At 49.6% G+C, this 17,859-nt stretch overlaps 1 protein-coding gene across 1 annotated transcript in view; it reads right to left on the bottom strand.

Moving 5' to 3' along the window:
• USP53 (ubiquitin specific peptidase 53) overlaps positions 1-17,859 on the bottom strand; it is a 51,335-nt gene that overhangs the window by 8,718 nt on the left and 24,758 nt on the right. The window contains exons 9-14 of the mRNA XM_028130233.2: positions 17,531-17,680; positions 12,492-12,654; positions 11,634-11,786; positions 9,940-10,062; positions 7,863-8,574; positions 6,573-6,649 (exon numbers count right to left, since the gene is read on the bottom strand). Coding sequence (XP_027986034.2) covers positions 6,573-6,649; positions 7,863-8,574; positions 9,940-10,062; positions 11,634-11,786; positions 12,492-12,654; positions 17,531-17,680 — 1,378 coding nt within the window. The remainder of the gene's footprint in view (positions 1-6,572; positions 6,650-7,862; positions 8,575-9,939; positions 10,063-11,633; positions 11,787-12,491; positions 12,655-17,530; positions 17,681-17,859) is intronic.

Genomic DNA, 17,859 nt, shown 5'->3' with positions numbered 1-17,859 from the left:
GAATATATACTTCCTCTGAAAAGATGGCCTAGGTTTGAAACAGACTTAAGTAGCCATAAAACCAAACTGCCCTCTCGCTGTCCAGGGAGATTTCAGAATAAAGAGAAACACTACCGTTACACAGCCTGAACGTTCAAGAGCAGGCATACAATTAATGACCTGGTCTACAATGATAAGACATGCAAATACGATCTGAATACTTTAGAAAAAGCACAGAATTTCACTGGATAACTATTTCTGGCTAAATTTACCCTGCAGGAATGAGCGGCTACTTTTTAAAAAAATATATTTTATTGATTTTTTACAGAGAGGAAGGGAGAGGGATAGAGAGTTAGAAACATTGATGAGAGAGAAACATCAATCAGCTGCCTCCTGCACACCCCCTACTGGGGATATGCCTGCAACCAAGGTACATGCCCTTGACCGGAATCGAACCTGGGACCCTTCAGTCCACAGGCCAACGCTCTATCCACTGAGCCAAACCGGTTAGGGCATGAGTGGCTACTTTACCAACGCTCCAAGGTAACTAAATATTGGGATGATACAAAATAAAAAGACAGGAGTCAGAAACTTTTCTCACTGGAATTACCATTTAAACTAAAAGCAAATAACGCTATTTTGCGACAAACTTAATTTCAATACCAAACGCTTACAGTTTTAAAAACGACATCAACATTTGTGGTGCTGTGTGCCATCCCTGCCCTCTGCAGTCGGGGACACTCAGAAAATAAATGTGGCATCACAGGAACGAGTCAACCGGCAAAAGCACCTCTTCTCTAGATACACTTTCTAATGTTACTGGAGGCCCGGTGCACGGAAAGTCATGCACTGGGGGAGGGAGGGGTCCCTCAGCCCAGCCTGCCCCCTCTCAGTCCAGGAGCCCTCAGGCGAGGCAACCAGGCGATCAGGGGAAGGCGCCGCCCCCATCACTCCGCCGCTGCTGCCACTGCCGCCCGCCACAGCTGCCTGCCCTCGGCCCTCAAAGCTTTGTCTGCGGCTGTCCAGTCTAATTAGCATATTATGCTTTTATTATTATAGGTTTTTTAAAATGAATACACTCTGCAGTTTTGGGTGGGGGGGAACCTTAGAGAAAGTGAACAGGCACATGTACAAACTCTTCCAATAAAATTTTTTTCATTTACTGATTCTAGGATTTAACACTATTAAGGGTAGTCTATTTCACTCAACAGAGTGGAAGTAGACTTTTTTGTAGTAAGAAATTCAGGGAATTAACAGATTTTTTTTAATGACAGATTAACTTGTCATTTCCAAGATCCAGATTCTCAGCTTGAACTAAGGCTGACTTCTACCCTCAACTGAGACTGAGCCAAGGATTGCGGACTCCAAAGTTGGTGGCAAAAGTTTTCTGAAAAACCTAATAATCCCTTTGAGATTTCTTGTGTATAACCTGTAATATCTGAACATACATGATTTTAGCAGACACCCTCAGCTCCTGGAGAACGATACCACTGGGTGTGAACTCCTTCAACACCCACTGAGCACAGCACAGGGAAGGAGGCCCCACCTTCATCTCCCACCCAGGCCTGCCTCCTCCTGGTTCCCTCCAGCTCTCCCTCCACACACCACGCCCTGGCTGTCCTGGCCCCGGCCTGCTCCCGCCCTCACACCTCCTCCTCCTAGGGCATCCTTATTCCTTACTCCTGACACGAATGCCAAGCTGAGCTCTGGCCTTCATTTTCCTCCTCCAGGTGCTGCTGGGCTAATCCCAGCCAAGGTTGGACAGACGTGGCAAAGCCACATTTCTACTTCCCTGTTATTTACTTTCAATTCTACTGGGAAAACTTTTTACTTGAAAACTAGAGGCCTGGTGCATGGATTCGTGCACCGATGGGGTCCCTCAGTCTGGCCTGCAGGTATTGGGCTGAAACCGGCTCTCCAACATCCTCCGAGGGGTCCTGGCTTGTGAGAGAGTGCAGGCCAGGCCGAGGGACCCCACCAGTGCATGATCAGGGCCGGAGAGGGGCTGCAGGAGGGCTCCATGACATGTCCGGCCCATCTCACCCAATCCTGATTGGCTGGACTGGACTCCAGCAGCAAGCTAACGCCACCGGTCAGAGCATCTGCCCCCCTGGTGGTCAGTGCACATCATAGCTACCGGTGGAACAGTTGAACATTTGCTTAGGCTTTTACATATATAGACTAGAGGCCCTGGTGCATGAAATTTGTGCATGGGAAGGTGGATCCCTCAGCCTGGCTTGCACCCTCTCCAATCTGGGATCCCTTGGGGGATGTCTGACTGCCAGTTTAAACTGGCAGTCAGATATCCCTCTCACAATCCGGGACCGCCGGCACCTAACCACTCACCTACCTGCCTGCCTGATTGCCCCTAACTGCCTCTGCCTGTCTGCCTGATGGCTGCTAACCACCTCTGCTTGATCGCCCCTAACCGCCCTCCCCTGCCAGCCTGATCGCCCCTAACCACCCTCCCCTGCTGGCCTAATGACCCCCTAACTGCTCCCCTGCCAGCCTGATCGCCCCTAACTGCTCCCCTGCTGGTCTGATCACCCCTAACCGCCTCTGCCTCAGCCCCCTGCCACTGTGGCTTTGTCTGGAAAGAGGACTGGACAACCGGAAGATGTCTGGTTGACCCAGTCTAATTAGCATATTACCCTTTTATTAGTATAGATAATTTCAGGAAGTTCAGAAAAGTTGGAAGATTAAGCCTAGTACTAGGAATCCCTGTGCCCTTCCCCAGATTCCCTCTGGTGAACATTCCCCCCGTGGTCTGACACACGTGAGTGAGGCACCAAGAACACGGCCTACTTCCCAACGCTTCACTCGAATCCTGCTTCATGCCTCATGCCCTCCAGCCCGCTGGCTCTCTGGCATCACTGAGGACCACTGCTGAAGTGGACATCTAACCCTGCTCTGCTCACTCTGTGACCCTGATCCCTCAGGAAGCTCCCAGGTCCCCTGGGATGACCCCCTGCTGGGTATTCTGACTTCCCAGCTACTCCTCACATTTTTCCAACGTGGCTCCTTCTCTCTGTCCTGGCTCACCTTTCTCACCCAGCAAACCCCACTCACATGTGGAATCTAATGAACAAAATAAACTGATGAATGCAATAGATGCTTCTTTCTTTTTCTATCTTTTGTTTCCACATCTCCAGTTCTGTTGAGTGCTACAGCTCATGCCCATGCCATTCAGCTCCCATACATGCTGACGAGTCCAAATACATCATCTTTCCTGAGATCTAGGCATACATCCCTAACTGCCTAATAAATCCACTTCCAGAGGCCTGGGCAGGGGGCACAGACACACAGGGCAGGGATGTGAGCAAGGCAAAGCCAGATAAGAACCATGGAGGTTCTGATGTGCACTGAATAAGAAATTTTTAAAAATTTTTTAGGGTGTCTATACTTCATTCATGCTTTATTTTGGATGACACTATAAATCCATCTCAGTTCTTTTTTTACATTTATTTTTAAATCTTTATTGTTTAAAGTATTACATATGTCCCCCATTCCCCCAATGACCCCTTCTAGCCTGCCCCCGCCCCCCGCCCCAGACCTTCACCCCCCTATTGGCAGTGTCCATGGCTTATGCACATATGCATACAAGCTCTTTAGTTGACCACTTCCCAACCACCCACCCGCCCCCACCTTCCCTCTGAGCTTCCACTTCAGTCTGTTCCATGCTTCTATGTCTCTGGATTTATTTTATTCATCAGTTTATGTTGTTCATTAGATTCCACATATGAGTGAGATCATGTGATACTTGTCTTTCTCTGACTGACTTATTTCACTTAGCATGATACTCTCTAGGTCCCTCCATGCTGTCCCAAAGGGTAAGAGATCCTTCTTTTTTACAGCTGCATAGTATTCCACAGTATAAATGTACCACAGCTTTTTATCCACTCCTCTACTGATGGGCACTTGGGCTATCACTCACAATGAGGTATCACCGCACACCTGTCAGAATGGCTACATCAACAAATCAACAAAGGACAAGTGCTGGCGAGGATGCTGAGAAAAGGGAATCCTAGTGCACTGCTGGTGGGAATGCAGACTGGTGCAGCCACGCGGAAAACAATATGGGGTTTCCTAAAAAAATAAATATGGATCTGCCTTTTGACCTAGTGATCCCACTTCTAGGAATATATCCCAAGAAACCCGAAACACCCATCAGAAAGAATGTATGCACCCCTATATTCATAGCAGTGCAACTTACAGTAGCTAAGATCTGGAAACAGCCCAAGTGCCCATCAGTAGATGAGTAGATATATTTTTATTGATTTAAATAGAGGGGGAAGAAGGAGGAGAAATAGAAACATCATCCATCGGTTGCTTCCTGCAGCCCCCTACTGGGGATTGAGCCCCCAACGCAGGCATATGCTTTGGGAATTGAACTGTGACCTCCTGGTTCATAGGCCACACCGGCTGGGCCAGAAATGATGTTAACAGATGCAATTTATGTAGCTAAACAAAAAGAGGATTGCACACCCATTAGGATGGCAACCATCAAAGAGCCCAGACGATACGCGTGCTGGGAGGTGTGGAGAGCGGGCTGCACCCCGTGCACTGCAGGGCGCTGTGAAACGTGCAGCTGCCGCGATGGTTTCTCAGGAATTAACCCAGAACGACCACAGGGCCCAGCAACCACTCCGGGTGTACTCTCAGGTCCCCGTCCCCCCTCCCCCCCCCCCGTGTTCACAGAGTGCTGCTCCCAATGGCCACAGGTGGAGATGCCCGAATGTCCGACAGCAGACGAGTGGATAAACAAAAACGCATTAGGTCCCTCCATGGAATACTATCCCGCCTTGAAAAGGAAGGGAATTCTGACACAGGCTACCATATGGATGAAACCTGAATACATCATGTGCAGTGAAATAAGCCAGTCACAAAAACACAGTTCGATCCCTTTTCTGAGGTGCCTAGACTAGTCCAGTTCAGAGACAGAAAGCAAGGTGGCTGTGGGGGGGAGGAGAGCGGAAGGAGGAGGGTTGGAAGGGGGAGTAGGAGGAAGGGAGGGATGGGGACAGAGTTTCAGTGTGAGAAGATGAGAGTGGAGATGGGGAGGTGCGGGCTGCATAACAGTGTGAGCGTACTTTATGACACTGAGCTGTCACTTAAAAGTGGTTATTAGAATGGCAAACGTCATGCATATTTTACCACAATAAGAATTGTTTCAGCCCTGGCTGGTTTGGCTCAGTGAATACAGCGTTGGCCTGCAGGCTGAAGGGTGCTGGGTTTGATTCCAGTAAAGGGCACATGCCTGGGTTGTAGGCTCGATCCCCATTAGGGCGTGCGGGAGGCAGCCAATCAATGACTCTCTCTCCCATTGGTGTTTCTCTCTCCCTCTGCCTTCCTCTCTGAAACCAATACAAACATATTGCAAACCACTGTTCTAAGTGGGCTACCTGCCCACTCTTTCATAGTCAGTGGGAAGCCCAGTGCATCCTGGCCACAGGCCCCGACCTGTGCGATTCGCTCTCGGGAGGCCAGCGCTATTCTGTCAAGATCCTGAACTGGGGTCATTGTTCAAGCTCCCCACCTCGGCCTCGGCCTCGGGCCAGCCCTTCGCTGCTTCCTGTAATACTTGCTTACCAGACGTTATCAGATTTGTTAAACAGGCGAGACATTTATATGGGAAAGGAAGGTTATTTCCTCAATATCAGTGTTTCCTTCTGATATTATACCCTTTGATGCAAACAAAATAATAGCACTTAACCATATTCAAAGTCTGCCACCTGAACAATAATCTCCACAACAGCCTTCAGGATGATAAATACTAAAAACAAACTTTAAAGTTTGATTTTTATGGCTATTCTTTATTTTGAAAAATTAAATCCCTTCTAATCCTCCGAATTTTACCATTTCTACTGTCGGTCCCTGCAACCTCAATAGTAATTGCTCATGGTTCCCCCGAGCCTCCCAGACACCTGGGCCCCTTGTCAGCACTGCCGAGATCTGTACACGCCTCTCCCTCCCTCCCCCCACAACACCCTTGGCTTCTGGGCTGCTACTCGCTGCTGACAAGGCACTGGAGCGGCCCGCACCACGGGCGCTGGAGCAACTCTCACCATTGCCCACTGTTTCCAGACTGAACTTGCCCCGCAGCTGCTGACCAGTTTCTCTTTGCCCTTGACCCTGTGGTAGACAGCAGGGTGTGGTGCAAGCGGCAGCTCAGCGTCTGGGTCCTATGACATGGCCCCTCCCCTCGCAATCAGGCCTGTGACTGAGGCCTGCCCGGCCAGTGCGGAGCGTAGGCGTGCCTGACAACTCCTGGGCGAAGCTTTAAGAACGAACACGTGATTTTCTGTGCAGGGGGTACCCCCACCCCCATATAGCGGTGATCAGAGAAGCATCAGAGCCGATGGGGTCCGTCGCTGGGGCCCGTGATCACCTGGGTCCGTCAGAAACACACTGCGCTATGACCCTGGGGCTCTGCGGCCCTCCCTGTGAGGACAGTCCCCCTCCTGTCTCTTCAAAGGCTCCCAGCACGGGCTCCGCCCACTTCCACCCCAAGCTCCTAACTTCAGTGACAGGACTGCTTTCAGCTTCCTTACTCTTAGGACCACAAGTACAATCTGTTTGGATGAAAAGTTTACCTTCTGGGTGGTTTTTACTCTGTTGGGAGGTGCCGTTCACACGTTCTGTATTTCGGTTGCTTATCTTACTCTGGTCACTAAAAAACAGAAAACACACACCAGACACATCAGCCACCATGAATTACTATTTCAGTTTCCTCTGAGACAAAGAAAGAAACAACACTCGTTAAGCAATGGTAGATGCCACGCGCTGTTCCAGGTGTTCACGCACACGACTTCCCTGACCTCTCACCAGACACTCACCGCACTGGTACCCTCAGGTTAGAGCAGATCCCGGCGAGGAAGTAACTTAATTTGCCCAATGAAAATCCAAGGTTACGAAGCCCTGACCTTTCTACCACCCTAAGCAACTCCTTCCCAGAGCGCGGAATTACCCTGCTGACAAATTCCCGACTGTGTTGATGGAACACGGGCAGCCGATTTCTGCACACCTGGCCTTTTAGTAATAGAGGTGGTAAAACACCAGCTAATATCAAATCAGAATGTTTTGGATGAATTAAAAGCAGAAGCAGTCGCTAGACGGACCCACGAAGCCAGCCACTGAGCAGGCTGGGGACAGGGTTCCCGGGTTCCCGCGACGTGCAACGGGCTGGGACAGCGACATCACACGCTCAGAGTCACTGAGCACAAGCCGATGGTGTGGCTGCGTTCTTCACATTGCTGCAGGAAAACCATGCTCCATGGAGGGGGTGTGACAGCATAAAATAACCCCGCTTCCGAGTTACAAATTAGAGATGGGAGAATAGCCATTAACTAGATCAGTGGTCAGCAAACTGCGGCTCACGAGCCACATGCGGCTCTTTGGCCCCTTGAGTGTGGCTCTTCCACAAAATACCACGTAAGGCGCGCACGTACAGTGCGATTGAAACTTCGTGGGCCATGCCCAGAAGTCGGTTTTCGGCCTGGGCGAGTCTATTTGAAGAAGTGGTGTTAGAACACTCAAGGGGCCAAAGAGCCTCATGTGGCTCGCGAGCCGCCGTTTGCCGACCACTGAACTACATGAAAGAATTAAACAACCCACTTAAAGCTGTGCTTTAAACCCTGTAGCATCTTTCAATAGTTTTCAATGTCGACCATGGGAATGTATTCCTATAATTTCCACTTCCTACACAGCTGTGTGGTTTGGAACCCGGAAATAACTATTGAAATAGCAAACAACCTGCAGTGTCCCAGGTGTCATTCCTTTGAGCTCAAGCTCTTCCCATCACACTTAACGGACCCTGGACTTTGAAAATCACTTCAAATAACGAAGGAGAGCGCCTGGGGCGGGCGCTCCCGTGACTGAGCTACCTGGGCTCCGCGGCCCCAGCGCCGTCCACCCCCGGCGAGTCCAGGCTGGCGGAGCCGCTGCTGACGTGGTCGCTGCTCTCGTAGCCGGACTCGGTCCTCTGCCCCTGCCACGCGTCAGCAGGGACGCCCGTCTCTGAGAGGCCTTCCGCGTTCTCTGCGCCTTTCCCCGGGCCTTCGAGGGCACTCCTGCTGCCCAGCTCCTGCCGCACTTCGTCCTCGTAGATGGTCATCAAGCACTTCTGCTGGGGCGGCTCCCTGGGCCAGCTGCTGACACTCTGGTCTCTGCCACACCTGGGTTTGTGACCGACGCTGGCTTTGTGCCGTGGACTGTGCTGCCTTTTCTCACTCTCGCTGAAGACGCTGTCGACATTTAGTGTTTCTCTCATGGGTTTCCAGCCTCGGCTCCGGCTCCTGCTGCTGCTGTTGCGGCTGCTGCCTTTACCCCGAGAGTCGAGGCTGCTGTCTGTCTCATACCCGGGGCCGCTGTCGCCCTGCACCCGGCCGGCCACGGAGGTCTGCTCCCCTGGACCAGGAGCCTGGGGCCTCCCCACACTCGGGACCTGCGCAGACGCCCGGCTCTGGGTGGGTGGGTCCTGTCCGCACGGCCCCCTCCCCTGACTGGGGGACGCGGGGCGACTGCCGTATTGTCGGAAGCCGTTCGGGGCAGGAGGTGATCCAGGCTTGACACGTGGAAGGTCTTCATCCAGCACATCTTTAAGACAAACAAGGAAAGACACACGACTACTCTCAGGGCCACTCTCAGTCACAAGCCACTCCCAGAGCAGATGTCTGAGCAGTAAGAGTAAGCGACGACTCTACCACCCAGAGCTCTAGTCCTGTGCTGAGGCATTTACAAATTCAACTAGAGGCCCAACGCACGAAAATGCGTGCAAGAGTGGGCCTTCCTTCCCCCGGCACCGGCTTCCCTCCGGCACCCGGGACCCGGGCTGCTTCCCTCAGGCCGCCCGCCAGCACCCGGGTCCCAGGCTGGCTTCCCTCTGGCCCCGGCTTTATCAGGAAGGATGTGCGGAATGACATCTGGAAGACTTCTGGTGTAACTGGTATATTACCCTTTTATTATCATAGATGGTTACATACTGATTTTAAAAAATATCCCTAAAGTGGATCATAGGATAATTAATTTTTAAAAAAACAGTATTCAACCTCATTCATGGTTAATGAATATCATAAAAACAAAAATAGGTTCTATCTCTTATGCTAGCAGAGTGTCCAAAGTCTGTGAGAACCATCGCTGTGGAGGGGGGAGGGACAGACGCCCAGTCGCTGTGGGGGAACCGCGGACGGGTTCCGGTTAAGAAAGCAACTGAGCCACAGCGACCAAGTCCAAAACAGACCCCTAACCCAGCGACTCCCGGAAAGGATTCTGCTGTGGCTGTACACACAGGGCACACAAGGTCAACCTCACACCCTTTCTACAGGCCGCAGCCTCAGTGAGACCGGATGGCCACAGGGAAAGCGTGGAACGGGCAGGCTCGTGGTGAAGGAAACGACGCTGGGGACCAGGGGAGGTCGGGGTGCCAGGAAAGCGAGCCTGCCATTTTCTAGAACCCTCCTCACTGAATGCACCACGAGTGGGCTGAAATCAATTTTAATTACAATTTAAATAAATTGCCCAGCCAGTGTGGCTCAGCACCAGGAGGGCATGGTTCGATTACCGGTCAGGGCACATGCCTGGGTTTTGGGCTCGATCCCCAGTAGGGAGAGTGCAGGAGGCAGCCGATCAATGCTTCTCTCTCATCATTGATGTTTCTCTCTCTCCCTCTTCCTCTCTGAAATCAATAAAAATATATTTAAAAAATTTTAAAGAAATTAACTTTTATTCATTTTTTTAATTAAATGCTAAAACAGCAAAGTATTCCAGACTAGAATTAAACAAGAACGTGAAAAATTTGTATCTACAGGTTCAACACGTGTATTAGAGAAACCATATTAATAGATGTAAACAAATACATACAATGTATTTAACACGGTTAAGCTGTATTCAAGTTACACAGCATAGTGCTCAGATAAGGCTGCAGCGGCCCCTTTCCAACCAGCCCGCCCGCCCTCAGCTCACCTCTGTGCCGACCCGCGTCTCTCCTCGGCGCGCACAGGAGGTGCCTCTGCTCCAGCGCCTTGAGGGCACACTCCCTGGAGAGGCCCTTCATCTTCTCCCGGGGGTCGCTGGGACCTGGCCTCGCTGTGGGGAAACCAGTCATCCCATCAGGAAGCACATCGCTTTCTAACTGCTCACTACGCACACAAACTGAACTGTATGGAACATTTAAGACGCTCTGTGTTAAAGACAAAGCACGCAGTACAGGACGAGTAAACTCATCCTTATGTTTAACTAAATCAAGTTAGTGTGATGTCTCCTGACAATGGAGGTGCATGTTACCTTTTAAAACTTGTTGTAAAGCATCTAAAGTGAGTATGCAGGAGAAGTGAGCTTCTGTTGAAATAAATGATAAGAGCTAAAGGCTGGTGAGGTCGCCACGTGTCCTAACTCACTTTGTTCTCGAGATGAGCACAAGTACAGCTCCATTTGGGATCGGGAAGCAGAAGTAACGAACTTGCCCAAGTTCCCATCACTCACAGTGTAGATACAGATAGCGCCAGCCTGATGCCAATGTTTGTGTTCACACACACACACAGTTCCTGGGCTTAAACTAGGTATCTTTAGAAAAACAGATAATGGCTTAATCTAAAAGTATCAACAATACATAAGAGGGAAAAGGTATATTTCCATTTAGAATTTTAAAAAGCATTTACTGTACTTCTTTGTTGATGACTGTTAATTCTGAATCTTACCTTCCTTGATTACGGGTTATCTTTTTGGTTAGACATTATTTCACTAATATATTAAAAAGTTGCCTGGCTGGTGTGGCTCAGTTGGTTGAATGTCAACCCATGAACCAGGAGGCAGCAGAAGGCTAATTCTCTCTCCCTCTCCCTTCTTCTCTCTAAAATCAATTTTAAAAACAAAACAAAAAAACAGTCCTAGCTGGTTTGGCTCAGTAGATAGAGCGTAGGCCTGTGGACTGGCAGGTCCCAGGTTTGATTCTTGTCAACGGCATGTACCTCGGTTGCAGGCCCGATCCCCAGCCCTAGTCGGGGCTCGTGTGGGAGGCAACCAATCGATGTGTCTTTCGTACATCAATGTTTCTCTCTCTGTCTCTCCACCTCCCTTCCACTCTCTCTAAAAATCAATGAAAAAATATCCTCGGGTGAGGATTAACAACAACAAAATTTTTTTTAAAGTTGCTTACAAATCATCCTGAACACCCACCCAAGTAGAGTTTAGGGTATCTCTAAGCCGTGCTGCACACCGCACTCGGGTTGTGAAAATTAAAGCTGTGGGATGACAATAACAAGAGAGCTGAATAACAATGGGTTAAGAATAAACCACGACAGTAGCTTTGAACTACTACTGCAGTCACTAATTGTAAATTTAGTTTTGGCATGTGAGGCCAATTGTTAACTTATGGTTTTCCTCTCAAGTTGGTAATGGACACCTTGAAGGCAAGGCCACAGCTTTTGCTAACAGCCCAGACTGCCTCCAGCCTACGAGGGCTCGGAGCCGTGGGAAGCTCAGGCAGTGGTGAGTCCAGCTGTCCAGATGAGGCTGCACATCTGAGACGCGCATCAGCGGAAAGACAGAGTTTTGCTGCTACTTGTTATTGTCGCCTGGTCCCTACCAGGAGCGAGTCAGGAAGGGAAGCGGGCAAGGCGTCTCCTCAGGGCCTGCGAAGACGGCATTAGAACACATACCAGCTCCTCTGCCACCGCTCGCCTGGATGTGGCTCCGACTGAAGGATGAAATGTCATCTGTTTGAAATTTCTGATTTTCTCTCTGTTTGGCCTGACCACCAAATCCATTCTCTTTGGAATTATCTGACTTATAAATCGAGGGCTTTTCGGATCCTTAAAAAGACAAGCACAAATGCATCATCCCTTTCCTCCTCCTACAGAAGAGATGTCGAACCGTCCTTTCAGATATGTTTGATACTGTAGACAATTACTAACTCAGAGGCGTGACATCTTCCAAGGATCTCTACGTGCTGTGCTTTAAATCCCAAAGCTTCCTGCGAGGAAGAGCTCACAGCTGGGCAGCCCCTCTGTGCCATGTGACCACTGTCATGGGTGGCTCCCGGGGGTGCCTGTGAGGCCACTGGTCAGGAAAGATGATAAAGACTAACTCAATGTATTAGAATCTTCCTGAACCCCATCTGAAACTAAAATTTGAAATTATCCTCAACCTTCATTTTATATTCACTACTAGAGGCCCGGTGCACAAAATTCATGCACTGGGGGTGGGGCGGGGAGGGTGGGGTGTGTCCCCTCAGCCCACCTGCGCCCTCTCGGGAGAGGATCCCGCCACCACTGCTGCGCTCCCTAGCCAAGAGCCTGGCTTCTGGCTGAGCGGCGCTTCCCCTGTGGGAGTGCACTGACCACCAGGGGGCAGCTCCTGTGTTGAGCATCTGCACCCTGGTGGTCAGTGCAAGTCGTAGCGACCCGTGGTCCCACTGTTCAGTCTATTTGCATATTAGCCTTTTATTATATACGATATTAGTATTCCTAGTGTGACGGTGAGAAAGAAAAACACTAAACTAAAAGACAAAGAATTACCCATATTTTCCGGCCCGGGTTTCTGATGCGGCCAGCTGACGACCTGCCTGAGTGCGTCTTCGGTGGAAACCGCCGTGCCGTCGGGGTTGGCGTAAAACAGCAGCAGGGGCTGGAAGTGGCACCGGAGGCACTTGGAGACCACGTCCTTCCACCTCGTTCCCACCTTTACAAAACCACAGGGAGCAAAACCAAGCCTGTCAGCAACCTGTTACCCGAAAAGGCAGGGGCTGAATTAATTTGCATATTAAAGATGTTTAACGACATCCAGATGCTAGCCAGCCGTTCAACTGTGTGTTATATGAGTAACTTTATTTTATTTAATGAGTCTAAAAATATTTAAACATTAACATTAAAAAACTGATGGGCTGTCCTAGCTGGTTTGGCTCAGTGGATAGAGCATCAACCTGCGACTGAAGGGACCCGAGTTCGATTCCGGTCAAGGGCATGTGCTCGGGTTGTGGGCTTGATCACCAGCAGGGGGCGTGCAGGAGGCAGCCAATCAATGATTCTCTCTTATCATTGATGTTTCTATCTCTCTCTCCTTCTCCCTTCCTCTCTGAAATCAATAAAAATATATATTAAAAAATAATTGATGGGCAAAATTATACACTCTCTATATCATGATTTGGATTAACAAAGTTTAGAAAGCCTTCCACACACATGGTCAACTGCCTTTTGACAAAGATTAAAGGCAGTTTAATGGGGAAATATAAAAGTCGATTCCACAAATGATTCTACAGCAATGGGAGGAAAAAGAAGACACAACTACACATGAAGCCCAAAAATGAACTCAGAACAAGTCATGTAAAATCTCTACAGTTTACAGAAGAAAATGAGAGAAAACATTAACCTCAGTGAAAGTAAAAATGTCTTATATAGGACATCAAACCAAAGAAAACATGTAAAATTGGATTCCGTGAAATGAATTACTTCTAATCCATGAAAAAAGTCACTATTAACAAAATGGAAAATATAACGAAACAAAAACCCCACCTATATCTAATAAAGGAGTGCTGTGCCGGATACAGAATTCCTACAGCTCATTAAGAAGAAAATAATCCAATTTGAAAAATGGGCGAATTATCTGAACTGACATGTCACTAAAGAGACGTAAGAATGGCCAGTAAGCACATGAAGAGTTGTTCAAAAACATTCCTGTTAATCAAAGGGAAGTGCAATGAAAATCACCGTGAGGCGACATTAGGGTCCCTGGAAGGCTAACGTAAGAGACTCCCAGCAGGGGGTGCTATGCGGGAGGGCTGCCGGGAGGAAGGGAAATGCGCAGTCTCGGTGCACAGCCATTTGTCAGTTCACATACAGCTGAACACACTTAGCAGACCACTCAGACACCCCACCCTGGTCCTGGGAGCAATGGAAAAACGTGTTCACACCCAGACTCTTCCTACCTTAACAGGGCCCCTGTTCTATACAGCCATAGGACGGAACACCGCTCGTGTGAATCCTAAAAGGCATGTGCTTGGCGAAGCCAGCCAGCCTCAGAGGGATGTGTACGGGGAAGGCCATTCCCATTCCCATGATGGTGAAGAGGGAGCAGAACCAATCTACAGAGCATCCGGGATTCCTGGGCCGGGGTGGGAGGGGCCCAACAGGAACGTGACACCATGCGGGGGAAGGGTATGCTTTGTGCTTCATGGTGTGGAGGTTACATAGATGTGTATACAGTTGCCAAACACTTAAATGGGTGCACTTTAATGTTTGTAAATTATACCTCTATAATGTTGGTTTAAAAACCAAACCAAACCGAACAAACAGGAACCAAAGCATTCTAGAATGTTGGCTTTCGCAGGGAAGGAAGGGCCGTAAAAAAGTCTGAGGAATTTTTCAAACTGCACGCTTAGCTGTTGACCCTCCTCACCTGGGACGCTGACATACTTGAGGAACTAGTGACCTGAAAGCCAAACAAATATGGAACTCACAGGGTGACTGCACACCCAGGTCCTCCTTCAAGCTTGGACAATTTAAACCATGTGGATGCCAAGTAGGACGGCCAAAGGCGCTACTCACGGATGCAGGCGGGGCCTCTTAATAAGCTGCTACAGCAAAGCCTGAAGGAATCCGAGCAAAGAGCTGCTTTTAGAACGTAAGTACCAGAATTTCCCGTTGGCTTTACTGAGCATAATCACATGAACTACGACCTCACAGGTACACTGTGCAAGCCCCGCGTACTGACGAGTGTGCACAGCCCTCTGCAGTGCCTTCTGTCACGCTTTCCTCCTTTCAGGGAATTCTGCGTCAGGGGAATCGGTTTTTGTCTGTGAGTCTCACTTCTGTCATCAGCACAATGGTTTGAGATGTTCCACACCTGTCAGCTCATTGCTGTCTGATGGGCATCAGGCTCCACGGTGCGCTTGGGCCACGACATGGTTATCTGCTCACCTGCTGATGGACGTTCGGGTTCTCCAGTGGGGTTACAGAAATAAAACTCCCACGGACATTCAAGGGCAAGCTGTGTGTGGGCACGTTCTCAGGGAGTGGTGCTGCTGGCTGCATGGTAAGGTTACATGTGCACGACGCTGACGCACCTCTCTAAGGTGGCTGTTCCATGCGGCACTGCCATGCACCTGCATCAGGGATCTGGCTGCCTGACGCCCTCCACACTCCCGGTGAGGTCGACACTGCCACGCGCCTGCGTTGGGGATCTGGCTGCCTGACGCCCTCCACACTCCCGGTGAGGTCGGCACTGCCACGCGCCTGCGTCAGGGATCTGGCTGCCTGACGCCCTCCACGCTCCCGGTGAGGTCGGCACTGCCACGCGCCTGCGTCAGGGATCTGGCTGCTTGACGTCCACACTCCCGGCGAGGTCGGCACTGCCATGTGCCCGCGTCAGGGATCTGGCTGTTTGACGCCCTCCACGCTCCCGGTGCGGTCGGGCTTTGGAATTTATCCTCCTAACAGCTGAGTCTGAACCTCACTGTGAACTGAATGTGTTTCTTTGTGCCCAATCATGCCAAGTATCATTGCAAGGGCTGTTCACCTATCTCCTTTGGTGAACTGTCCAAATCTTTTGTGTATCAGACAGAAGGATGGTGCATATGAATCCCTGGTGACTACACTAACACTTATTTGTCGACTTTTTATTATTCTAGATATGGAGTCACAGCTTCAAAATAAACCTGATTTCAAAAATTAATAAAAGGATTCCAAGAATTGTCATTAAATTCATTTATTATTTTATATAAGCATCTACATCTAATAATCATTTTATATAATTACTGGAGACCCGGTGCACGAATTCGTGCATGGGTAGAGTCCCTCAGCCAGGAGGGACCACGGGAAGTTGGCTGTAGGAGTGCACTGACCACCACGATACAGCCCCTGCTTGAGCGTCTGCCCCCTCGTGATCAGTGCACATCATAGCGACCGGTCATTCAGTCGTTCAGTCACTTAGGCTTTTATATACAGGCAGTCCTCAAGTTACGACGGACTCGACTTAGGTCGTTTCATGGTTACGTCGCCATCTCCCATTTACAGTATTTATTTAAAAAAAAGGCCCATCATTTCAACGTATGTACATATGTGCTTTATGTTTATTATTATTTATTTACCTTAAGTAAAGATCAGGAATTATCTTTCTTTTAATTTTTTGTTACTCTTTCACTTCATTACTGCTGTGTATGTGCTCCATATGAGTGACGTAGGTGCTTATGTAGGTGGGTTCCGACTTACGACGAAAATTGAGTTACGTTGCGCCATAGGAACGGATCTCTGACGTAACCCAAGGACTGCCTGTATATAGATACCTTTATTTTATCACTGTCACTATTATATTAATACTAGAGGCCTATTGCACGAAATTTGTGCACGGAGTGGGGGTGTCCCTTCAGCCCAGCCTGCACCCTCTCCAATTCGGGACCTCTCAGGGATTGGGCTAAACCAGCAGTTGGACATCCCTCTCATAATCCGGGACCGCTGGCTCCTAACCGCTCACCTGCCTGCCTGCCTGCCTGATCACCCCTAACCGCCCTTCCCTGCCAGCCTGATCGCCCCTAATTGCCCTCCCCTACTGACCTGATTGCCCCTAACCGCCTCTGCCTCGGCCCCCGCCACCGTGGCTTTGTTGGAAAGGAGGACCAGACAACCAGAAGTTGTCCAGTAGCCTGGTCTAATTAGTATATTACCCTTTTATTGGTATAGATTAGAAGCCCAATGCACAAAGATTCATGCAAAAGTGGGCCTTCCTTTCCCTGGCTGCTGGCACCACCTTTCCGCTCCAGCCGCAGAACCACCTCTTTCCGGTCCAGCCCTGGAGCTGCCTCTTTCTGCTCCAGCCCTGCCTTCCCACGCTGCCCAGAGGCCCTGAGTGGCTGGGGCAGTGCAGAACGCCTGCATTGTTGCCATGGCGACAATGCAAGCATCCCACCCCACCCCCGACCGCTCAGCACCTGCGTATGCAAATCAACCCACCATCTTTGTTGGGTTAATTTGCATACTCACTCCTGATTGGCTGGTGGGCGTAGCAAAGGTACGGTCAATTTGCATCTTTTAAAATATATATTTTAATATTTTATTGATCTTTTTATAGAGAGGAAGGGAGAGGGATAGAGAGTTAGAAACATTGGTGAGAGAGAAACATCCATCAGCCGCCTCCTGCACACCCCCTACCGGGGATGTGCCCGCAACCAATGTACATGCCCTTGACCAGAACCGAACCCGGGACCCTTCAGTCAGCAGGCCAATGCTCTATCCACTGAGCCAAACTGGTCAGGGCGCATCTTTCTTTTTTATTAGTGTAGATTAGAGGCCTACACGAAATTCGTGCAAGAATAGGCCTTCCTTCCCCTGGCTGCCAGCACAGGCTTCCCTTTGGTACCCAGGACCCGGGCTTTCCTCCGACCGCCGTCAGGCACCCGGTACCTAAGCTTCCCTCGCAGCCCCGGCTTTGTCCAGAAGGTCGTCCAGAAGGATAGCCGGTCTAATTAGCATATTATGCTTTCATTATTATAGATCATTATTACATCATTTATTCCTAAAGAGCATAAATCACAGTAAGTATCCCAGTTCATAGAAGTGTCACCTACCTCTTTCACATTTGCGTCATCGAAAAACACCCACTTGGAACTCTTGGTGTGAAATGTGAAGGCACAGTAGTGCCGGCTGGTGTAGCATATCAGACCAACAAGGTGAAGTTCACTGTTTTTGGCATTTTCATCAGTAACCCTATAAAAAAGCTGTTTGAAAAATTAGTAATGCAGTTAGGACTGTATCCTTAAAAGTGAAGAGCAGTGATGTGCTATCATGTATCTGACTGCCCATAAACGCATCTCCCGGGCGTGCTGCCCACCCAGTGCTGCCTGGTGTGAAGGCACCACGGCCTGCGTGCCCCCCGTTACACTTCCAATCGCCCGTC

This window comes from Eptesicus fuscus, chromosome 6 (genome assembly GCF_027574615.1).
Source record: "Eptesicus fuscus isolate TK198812 chromosome 6, DD_ASM_mEF_20220401, whole genome shotgun sequence".
Classification (NCBI taxonomy): Eukaryota; Metazoa; Chordata; class Mammalia; order Chiroptera; family Vespertilionidae; genus Eptesicus; species Eptesicus fuscus.
The sequence above is the reverse complement of the archived record's forward strand: the minus strand, read 5'-3'. Positions and strand labels throughout refer to the sequence as shown.